The following is an 11184-nucleotide window of genomic DNA, read 5'->3' on the forward strand; positions in this document are numbered from 1 at the left end:
CTATGCAGGGTCGCTATAAGAGTCAATGAGTCAGTGATGTGGGGCATTGGGGTGGCTCAGTTGGTTAAGCCTCGGACTCTTGATTTCGGCTCAGGTCACGATCTCATGGTTTGTGAGAAAGAGCCCCATGTCGGGCTCTGCGCTGACAGTGCAGAGCCTGCATGGAATTCTCACTCTCCCTCTCTGTCTCTGTCTCTCTCTCTCTCTCTCTCTCTGCCCCTACCCCATGTGCATGCATGCACACACACTCTCTCTCAAAATTATTAAATAAACATTCTTAAAAAAAAGAATCAATGATGTAATGGATGTGAAAGCATAGGAATACTGTCAAGTACTATATAAATCAAACTGCTCATAAAAATATCAGCTGCTTTGCACCTGTGTCAACATGAGGTTGTTGTGATACGAATATGCATATGGTTGGATTTACTAATTTAATAATTTGACACTTTCTGTGGGAAACCATAGTGGTTTGTGAGCAGACTATGTCAGTTTTGCACTTCAATTTCCCAGGGATTAAAAGTTTCACCACATTGACTGAATAAAAATATTATGGAAATATTATGATCATTGAGCAGAATCAGAGAAAGCTATACATGCACCTGCAAATTAACTGAAATCAGCAAAAATGTTTTATTTCATTCACAGGCTTTGAGTTCCAGATGTTTCAAAGTAAAAGTATTTGTGTACAAGACTGATTTTATACTGGGCTCCAAAATATCTTGGAGTGCAGCCCCTCATCTCATTTCAACCATAAAAATTTGGTTTTCTCTGTTTGACATGTGAGGGCTTCGTGTAAATTTTTTATTTAAAGGACAAAATTCTTTCCTATATAAAATTTGATCTCAAGGTTTGGTCACCATGTCCTGGTGAATACAAGCTTTGTTTTTCAATACACACACACACACACACACACACAAATACATATGAAAATTGCCTAAGTCTTTTCCCAGGTACATTGCTTGCTAGAAATAAAATGTTTTGGGGCACCTGGGTGGCTCAGTTGGTTAAGTGTCTGACTTATCCTCTAGTCATATCTCACAGTTCATGAATTTGAGCCCCACATCAGGCTCTGTGCTGACAAATCAGAACCTAGAGCCTGCTTCGGATTCTATGTTTCCCACTCTCTGCCCCTCCCCCTCTTGTTCTCTCTCTCTCTCTCTCTCTCTCTCTCTCTCTCTCTCTGTCTCTGTCTCTCTCTCAAAAATAGACATTAAAAAAATTATTGAAAGAGTGCTTTGAAGAAGAAACTGCTCATGTTCACTTGAAACAGTGAAGTGATTTGACCTAAATATTAAAGGTTTGAATTAAAAATTAGAGTCTTGATAAATATTTGGGTGTTGGGCACCATAGTTGCTCACCTACTTTCTAGGAAATCCCTGTATTTTAGAAACTTGTTAGAAAAAAAATCTATTTTACTCTTTTCACTGTTAATTTTATGTGGCATCCAACTAACTTCTTATTCAACTAATGTTTCTATAATTTCTTAGTATGGTTTGCTCACATTGCTAAAATTAACATGCTCACATTGCTAAAATTAAATGAAGATATATTTTACAAAAATAATACCTAGGCTTTGTTCTCAGTCAGACTTGAAAAAATCTATTAGTTTTTGTGGGGTTTTTTTTTGTCATGAACATATTTAAAGGAAATATACTTTTACTCAACACCTACTCATTTTCTTGTTTGATTTTTGGAACTCTGGCTATTCTCTTCACAATTTAAGGAAAAGTAGTGTCACTAACAAGTTTTTCATCTTATCATCACAAGCTGAAAACTGGCTTTAGACTAGATTTGCATAAAATAGCAGAGCATGTTGCTTAAAAGCACAAGTTTTAGAACCAGTCTGCAAGTACAGTATCACTTACTTACTGGCTGTGTGACCTTCAACAACCTTCTCTGTGCTGTAGTTTTCTCATCTATAAAATGGGGATAATCCTAGTATCTACTATATAGTGTTGTTGTGAATATTAAATCAGTTCTTGCATATAAAGGATTAGAATAGTGCCTGACATGGAGTAAATGATATTTTAGGTTTTTGCTTTTATAAATCATTATGTCATTGGTAAAAATTCTGTAAGAACAATATAAACTAACTTTTTGCTTTTGGTAAATAGCTTTTGTTTGTTTGTTTTTTATATGACAGTCTTAGAATCTCATCAGATTACGACAAGTGTGTATTCTGCTCAGAGAGCTCCAGGTTGCCTGGGGCCAGCTTTACTTAGGCTGGGCCCAGCTGGGAGATTCTCCTTTGGGCTGTGGTTCCATTGATGCCTGTTTTTCCCATGACTCAGCCCAGGAGTACAAGAGGGCCCTTGATGAGTCAAATTTACTAATTGACTTGGCCAAAGACAAGGTTACCTCCACTTACTGGACTGTACCACAAAGTCACACAGCAGAGGGTCTAGAGTCCAATCTACCACACCTTCCTAAATATCAGGAGAGTTCTTTATCCAGAATCCTTTAAACTTTGTGAACTTCAGATTAATAACTGCCCACTGGTAGTGGGTGCGTTAAACTAACCCTCCCGAGTATCCTTTGATGTTAACTATAGAGAACAGAATTTAACACATTTAAAATAATAATAATAAAACTTTGCTTACAGAATATTATGTTGTATCATCTTGTCAAAAATTGTCAACTTAAAAAATGACCAGACCTGCTGATCTTATTAAAATAATCTTGGCCTACAATATAAAAGACAGCTTAATACTTAGACCATAAACTCAAATACCTTTAAGGACTACAAAGGTGACAGAAATCCGTGAAGCAGCTTGTCACAAGGACTGTCATAGAGCTTGTCATAGAGCTGTGGTCAGACTGTAGCCTACCTAGGACATTCAGGTGCAGTGTTGATATTAAGTACTGTGCTTCCCAGACAAGATTCCATCAGTTTGTGATATATGAGTAAACAGATAAACAATTTTTTAAATCTTTATTACCCACATCACATCATGCCAGTCAGAGTGGCTAAAATGAACAAATCAGGAGACTATAGATGCTGGAGAGGATGTGGAGAAACGGGAACCCTCTTGCACTGTTGGTGGGAATGCAAACTGGTGCAGCCGCTCTGGAAAACAGAGTGGAGGTTCCTCAAAAAATTAAAAATAGATCTACCCTATGACCCACCAATAGCACTGCTAGGAATTTACCCAAGGGATACAGGAGTGCTGATGAATAGGGGCACTTGCACCCCAATGTTTATAGCAGCACTTTCAACAATAGCCAAATTATGGAAAGAGCCTAAATGTCCATCAACTGATGAATGGATAAAGACTTTTGGTTTATATACACAATGGAATAGTACGTGGCCATGAGAAAGAATGAAATATGGCCTTTTGTGGCAAAGTGGATGGAACTGGAGAGTGTTATGCTAAGTGAAATAAGTCATGCAGAAAAAACAGATACCATATGTTTTCACTCTTATGTGGATCCTGAGAAGCTTAACAGAAGACCATGGGGGAGGAGAAGGGGGAAAAAAGTTAAAGAGGGAGGGAGGCAAACCATAAGAGACTCTTAAAAACTGAGAATAAACTGAGGTTGTTGGGGTGTGGAGGGAGGAGAGGGTGGGTGATGGGCATTGAGGAGGGCACCTGTTGGGATGAGCACTGGGTGTTGTATAGAAACCAATTTGACAATAAATTTCATATTAAAAAATAAAAATTAAAAAAATAATCTTTATTACCCCAAAAAACAAAAAAAAAATAACTAGCAAACTTTATTTTTGTGGTGCTCCAAAAGAATACAATACATTCATATCCTATATATTAGAAAAATTACTGCTCTACTGTTGGATCATAAAGCTTCTTCATACATTTCAGATTGAAGAAGTTCCAGGAGAGTTTACCCAGGATGATTTGGCAGAAGATGATGTCATGTTACTGGATGCTTGGGAACAGGTAAAACTATATTTGATGGTAAGAAGAAAGTGTGCTTATAGCTGGGAACTCACAAAACCAGCTTTGAAAAATGGCAAGTCTAATAATAAATGGACCTACGGATTTAGGCTGTGTTTCAAAAAGACCCAACACAGTCTGGCAAAAGGTAAAACTGGTACTTGTAGCAATTTATTTCCTAATGTGGAAATAATTCTATGGCTACCATCTGTGGCTGTATAGTTTTAAGAAAAGAAAAAAAAACCCACTACTATTTTTCATTTCACTCCTAACTTATTCATGCATTCATCTCTTCATTTAACTAATAAATGCATTAGTGGGTACAATGCCTTGGAGGTGCAATGCCAAGAGGAAGACTGAGAGATTCAGAAGTTTTCTTGAAATCTGACATGAAGTCATAGAGGACCTTTCCCCTGGGGAAGAAACAGATGCAGGATAGTTTTGAATCTACACAGTAAAATACATTATTGTTATATATATCTTTATTTGGGAGAAAACGAATGGGGATTTGGCATGCCATATCTGAGAGTTGGGTTTTGTGGGGTTTTTTTTAAACCTTTATGTAAACTGATTAAATAGTGAAAGGGAAAAATAAATATATTAGGAATTAAATTGTATACAGCAATTATGAAACCCGCATCTGAATTAGGCCTAGTCTTAGAGTGAACCCTGCTAATTGTTACGTTCAGATCTGTTCTTAATTGCTAAAGCCATTTGTTTATTTTACACCTTAGCTTCTTGGTCTAGAAATAATCATATTTGAATTTGGCACCTAACTACAGATTCTCCCCCAGGTGAATGGATCACTTATTTATAGATATGAAATTTATTTTTTTAAATTTTTTTTTTAATGTTTATTTAGTTTTGAGAGACAGAGAGAGACAGAGCATGAGTGGGGGAGGGGCAGAGAGAGAGAGAGAGACACAGAATCCGAAGCAGGCTCCAGGCTTTGAGCTGTCAGCACAGAGCCCGACACGGGGCTTGCACTCACAAACTGCGAGATTGTGACCTGAGCCAAAGTTGGACGTTTAACCGACTGAACCACCCAGGTTGCTCTAGATACGAAATTTAAAACCGCATGTCAAAACACCTTTGTGTATTAAGAATTAAAATGAGAATGACATTTCCTTATTCAGAAGAATTTAATTCTCTCCATTTGTAGTCAATTCTATAGTCATGGATACTTTAGAATATTTCCCTTACTACATTTTATTTTTTTAATCACATTTTTCATTTATATTACCATGATGTCATGGTTTGTTCTGTGCCCTGCAAGCAAATATTTCAGTACTTTCAGTATGAATTAGAATACAACCAAAACTAATTTGACCAAAATTTCTCTGCCAACAAGTTATTCTAAAGTGATTTAAGTATAAGGTAATTCAAGAGAATGATTCAGCACTGAAGTTCCCAACCTACACATTTAACAAGAAGAATATGTACGGAATATATAATTACATCAGTTTAAAAAAAAAAAAAAAACACCTCAATATTTAAATACTAAACATTATAGCACTTTTACCAAAGTGTTACAGGATACGGTTTTATAGGGGTAAACTATAGGCTTAAGTCAAATATTCCTAAAGGGAGTCTGAGGTCCCCACAAACAAACTAAGCCTGGTCCTCCCCGGATAATACTAAAATGGAGATAATGACTGCCTTACATTCTCCAGGAGTGGGTACAGAAGATGGCCAATATGTTGTTTTGAGAAGGTCTATAAACTAGAAAATACTATGTAAACACGGAATATCAGGATGTGAAATGTGGAGTCAAACTGGCTGGCTATCCATTTAGGTGTCTCCTAATACGGAAAACACTGGGAAAGTGGTGTGACTTCTCTTCACCTCCTTGTCCACATCCTTATTAACTCCAGGGCTTGTGGTGAAGAGTATAAATGAATGGTGTGTGAGAAGCACTTTCCTGAGGGCTTGCGCCGAATGAGTACTCCCCAAACACTACATATGATTATTGTTCCATTTTTCAGATTTTTATTTGGGTTGGCAAAGATGCCAATGAAGTCGAGAGAACAGAATCTCTGAAGTCTGGTAAGTGAGATCCCATGGAGGCTGTTACCCCGAATGGTTATGACTAAGTCCCTGACTGCTCTTCTCAGCACAGTTTTCAAAACTACACATTCAAACTGAGGAGAATCTAATAAGCTTTCACTTTCACAACTAAAGAGTAATGGAAATTTTTTAAACTGAAGAATTTCAGAATAAGAAAAATAGGTTCTGTTACTTAATGTAGAATATGGTTACATCAATTTGTGCTGAAAAATTTAAATTCACTGAAATAGTATTTTATTATTATTATTTAAATTCACTGAACTACTATTGAAACCTCTATAACTGTGATAACCTAGATCTTTTAAAATTCCTTTTGAGTAATGCTGTTCTTTCAGGCACAGCTGCTGTTTATTATTGAAAAGTATAAGAATAATTATGCCGTCAGGATTATTCTTTGAAGTTTGGTTTATTTTTAGGCAGTCATGAGATGCTCATGTGCAATCCATAGCAGTTGAGAGAAATCAATAAGGAATTGTTCATATGGAACAGTATCTGGCTACTTTGGGGCAATGAAAATTTGATCCATTACTTTAATTGGAAGACTTTTCATTCCGTCGTTATTTTAGGTTAATCAAAACTAACCGAATGTGTATGTCTCTGCATTTCTTTATAGCCAAAATGTACCTTGAGACAGACCCTTCTGGAAGAGACAAGAGGACACCAATTGTCATCGTAAAACAGGGCCATGAACCACCCACATTCACGGGCTGGTTCCTGGGCTGGGATTCCCACCGGTGGTAAACTGGTCTTTGTAGGAAAAACCAAACAAATATTATGGCGCAACTGTCCCATTGCTGTTTTGGGGGAAGGAAGGTTTTTGTTGTTTGTTGGACTTTAGAAAGTTAACTTCAGCCGTATGGCTATTGTTTTTGTGCCTAATATTGGTTTGAAATTCTTTTTAACTAGAATTTTCTTATGTTAGTATTTTAAAATCACCTAAAGTAAATTTTTGTTGTGGACCAAGAGTAGCTCTGCTGGAAACTGGGATTTATATCTTTTTATATGAAATTTGTGCATAATCTAGGGGAGTTTATCAGGGAATTTTATAAATCAGGAGCCATTAGCCAAACTTTTTCTTTAATATGCCAGAGAAGTAAGCCATAATGCCTTTGAGGCTATTCTCCTATGTGTTGTGTTCAAAAGGATAGTATATTTGTGGTGAGGTTGATGTTAAGGGGGGGGTTAAAAGTTTGTTGTTATTTTGCTGCTTCAGCCAATATGACTCTGACACCATTAACTCCCAAGTGTCATTTCCTAAGAGTAACTTTACCATGTTTGCCTTTTTAAAAGACTTTGAAATCACAGCTTTTTCATGACAAAATAGTCTACCCGGATATACATATTTGACAGTGCTTGTTTAATACCACAAAGGCTATGTACAAAAAAATTCATTCATGCTGTCTTTCATCATTAAAATATACCTCTTTTTGAAAGGGTTTTTTGTTGTGACATTTTATTCAAATATGACATGTAAATTAATTACACAATTAGTTTTAAGGTTAAATACTTTCATTCACAAATAAATACAAATTAATCTTTCTCTTAAAAAAAATGTTAATGTTTATTTATTTTTGAGAGAGAGAGAGACAAAGCAGGGAGGGGCAGAGAGAGAGCGGGACACAGAATCCAAAGCAGGTTCCACGCTCTGAGCTGTCTGCACAGAGCCCGACACGGGACTAGAATTCACGAATCATGAGATCATGACCTAAACCGAAGTCAGACACTTAACTGACTCAGCCACCCAGGCACTCCTCAAATTTAATATTTCTTATTCATCCTCATTAAGTGGTCAAAATTAAACAACCTTTCTAAAGTTACATAATTAAAAAAGATTTTAAATATATTGTGCATCTGAAACCTGGGCCCTGTTAAAAGATAAATTGAGGCATATTAAACATTTCAAGAGTTTATTTGAGCAAAAAATCCATCCAGATTGGGCAGTGCCAGACTAGAAGCAGGAGCACTCTACCAGAACTCAGGGAGAGACTTTTATAGAGAAAGAGTAAAGCAAAGTAAGGATATTACTGACTGGTTAGGCTTAAAGTCCAGTTGGCTGTTTGTGATTGGTTGTCCTCAGGTTTCGATTTTGTAACCTTGAGGCATTTACAGGCTTGGATTTGGGTTTGCTTACATAGGTCTCCACAGCATTAGAGCCACATCAGTCTAATGGCCTCCTTGTTTAAATCATTTAACAGACCCCCAAAAAAGGAGTTGGGGTAGAAGGTGGAGATCCAATAAAGTAGAAGCCAACTTTGGAAGTAGGCTAGAAGGTGGCTCATTGAGGAGCAGAAGCTACATTTCCATGGAAAGGGGAATCAGAGCCAAGGAGTGATCTAAGAAATTCTCACACTCTCTCTGTGCGGAATGAATGGCGTGCGCATTTCAGACTGAGTCCTGGTGTGGGTTGGCGTGGAGAAGTGAGCCCAGTACCATTATGGCTGAAAAGTAAATAGTCTTGTGGAGACCTGCAGCTTGTGCGAGTGCTAAGGAAGCAGTGAGAAGCCACGCTTCCAGGCACTGTTCCTTCATTCAGCACGTAATTTTATTAGGTGTCTGTTTGGTGTCAGGCACTATTCTAGGCACTTTGGATCCAACATGAATGAAACAGACAAAGTCCAAACTGTCACAGAGTTTATATTCCAGGGAAGAAGCTAACAAAAACAAGTAGATACAGAGTCCCCACTTAGGCTCAGTCTTGCTTTCCATGGTTTCAGTTAACTGAGGTCAGCTGTGGTCAGGAAGCAGCTGATTCTCCTTCTGGTGCATTTGCGGGAGGTCAATAGTAGCCTAACGCTACGACGCAGTGGCTACACCTTTTACTTCACTTCACTGCATCACGCAGGCATTTCATCATCTCACATCACCACAGGATGAAGGGTGAGTACAGTGCATTAAGGTATTTTGAGAGAGGGAAAGAAAGCCCATATTCACATAACTTTTATTACAGTATCTTGTTATAATTGTTCTATTTTACTGTTATTGTTGGTATGCTCTTGCAAGAACTAATTTATAAATTAAAATTTATCAGAGCTATGTACATATAGGAAAAAAACAGTATATATAGGGTTCTGTACTAACCATAGTTTCAGGCATCCACCGGGGATCTTGGAATATTCCCTGTGGCTAGGTTGAAACCACTGTATATTATAAAATATATTAGAATATAAATTCTGTGGAGGGAAGATGTATAGGGAAGGAGGACAGGAGATCTTAGGTGAGACGGGGGAAGTGTGCAATTTTAATAGGGTGGTTCCGGAAGTCCCTGTGAAGTAGATGATATTCAAACATGGAATAGACAGGGGGAGGGATGAATCTTGTGGTCACACCCAGGGATAAGGAATTCCAAGTGCACAGGTGCAAATCTGGGAGCATTGTCTCATGCCTGAATTCTAAAGAAGCAGGGAGAGCCCTCAGGGTTCTCTCCTTTCAACACTGGACTAGAACAAATACATCTTAAGCAGAACTGCTGTTTTAAGCCTGAGCTGTGAAAACATTGCTTTCCTAAATCTTAAACCCACGTACCCGAGGCAGAGATGGTGACACCTAAGGAGACAGCCACACGTCATCAGCACAAGCCCTATGGGGAGGTTGTATCCATTGAGCAGCGTGCCCAGCTAAAACACTGGAGGCGGCCACAGAAATTACCAGCAACTACAGCTGCTACATCAGGATTTATAAGCTCTACATTTAGTAAAGGGAAGGGCACCTGGTGGCGAGATAGGAAAAAGAGGATTGGTAAAAATTACCGGGAAAGACTGAGCTAGGGAGTTGTTTTTTTTAGCTTCATACCCAAAGCTGATATGGCTTGAACAAACACCTGCAAATCATGTAAAGTCATTATGAGGGGAGGGGAAACCTGTCCACCTGTAAAAAGATGATTGGTGGATTATAAAAGGGTCATCAATCTATGGTACTGTGTAGTCTTAAAAATCCAATTATGTGTAAAGCCCTGTAGAAATTAGTCTTCTGGCTTTAAAATACAGTTGTATATAGCCTAAATTGATAGCTATAAAGTTTCATAATTTTCTGTGTCTCTTGAACTATTGCTTATTATTAATTTTTTTATTTTTATTTTTTTGTTTAAAAAATTTTTTTTAACATTCATTTTTTGAGAGACACAGTACAAGCAGGGGAAGGACAGAGAGAGGGAGACACAGAATCCAAAGCAGGTTCCAGGCTCTGAGCTGTCAGCACAGAGCCCCATGCGGGGCTCCAACCCACAAACTGTGAGATCATGGCCTGAGCCGAAGTCAGACGCTTAACCGATTGAGCCACCCAGGCACCCCACTTATTATTAATTTTTAATATGAATCTTAGATTTCTTTCTTCTCTTTGAATTTCCTCAAAGATTTTTGGGATGAAAAACCAAAACAAATATAAGTTACTCCTCAGCTACTAGTGCTTTAAAAAATTTTTTTTTTTTTACATTTATTCATTTTTGAGAGACAGAGGGACAGAACACAAGTGGGGGAGGGGCAGAGAGAGAGGGAAACACAGAATCAGAAACAGGCTGCAGGCTCCAAGCTGTCAGCACAGAGCCTGAAGTGGGGCTTGAACTGACAAACCCTGAGATCATGACCTGAGCTGAGGTCGGATGCTTAACCAACTGAGCCACCCAGGCACCCCTCAGATACTAGTGCTTTTATAGACCTTTCTTTGCATCAAATATTATAGCACACTCATTTTTGTATGAAGTATGTGACTAGAAAACAAAATTTAGTGAATGCAGTAAAACAAAGTGCTAACCAGAAATAAGTATTCTAGCCAGAAGTAGCATATCTTAGGAATTTTATTTATTTACTTTTTACTTTTGTTTAAAGTTTGTTTATTTTGAGAGAGCACACACATGTGCATGTGAGCTGGGGGAGGGGCAGAGAGACAGGGAGAGAGAGAGAGAGAGAGAGAGAGAGAGGAGAGAGAGAGAGAGAGAGAGAGAGAGAGAGAGAGAGAGAGAGAGAGGAGAGAGAGAGAGAAAGAATTCCAAGGAGGCTCCACACTGTCAGTGTAGAACCTAATGCAGGGCTCAAACTCACCAACCACGAGATCATGACCTGAGCCAAAATCAAGAGTTGGACACTCAACCGAGTGAGCCACCCAAGTGCCCCTCTCAGCAGTTTTAAATAAGAATTCAGATTGTGGTATTAACTGAGCAAAAGACAAAGGAAACAAGGAACCTATAGAAAATCAACTATTGTTTTTTGTTAGTATTTATTTTATTTTG

The 11184-nt window shown here is 38.0% G+C and overlaps 1 protein-coding gene across 1 annotated transcript in view; it reads left to right on the top strand.

Moving 5' to 3' along the window:
• SCIN (scinderin) overlaps positions 1-7374 on the top strand; it is an 80651-nt gene extending 73277 nt beyond the window's left edge. Inside the window, exons 14-16 of the mRNA XM_042927589.1 lie at positions 3822-3899; positions 5882-5942; positions 6577-7374. Of these exons, the coding sequence (XP_042783523.1) occupies positions 3822-3899; positions 5882-5942; positions 6577-6704 (267 nt within the window). The 3' untranslated portion in view covers positions 6705-7374. The remainder of the gene's footprint in view (positions 1-3821; positions 3900-5881; positions 5943-6576) is intronic.
• The last annotated feature ends 3810 nt before the right edge of the window (positions 7375-11184 follow it).

This window comes from Panthera leo, chromosome A2 (genome assembly GCF_018350215.1).
Source record: "Panthera leo isolate Ple1 chromosome A2, P.leo_Ple1_pat1.1, whole genome shotgun sequence".
Taxonomy (NCBI): Eukaryota; Metazoa; Chordata; class Mammalia; order Carnivora; family Felidae; genus Panthera; species Panthera leo.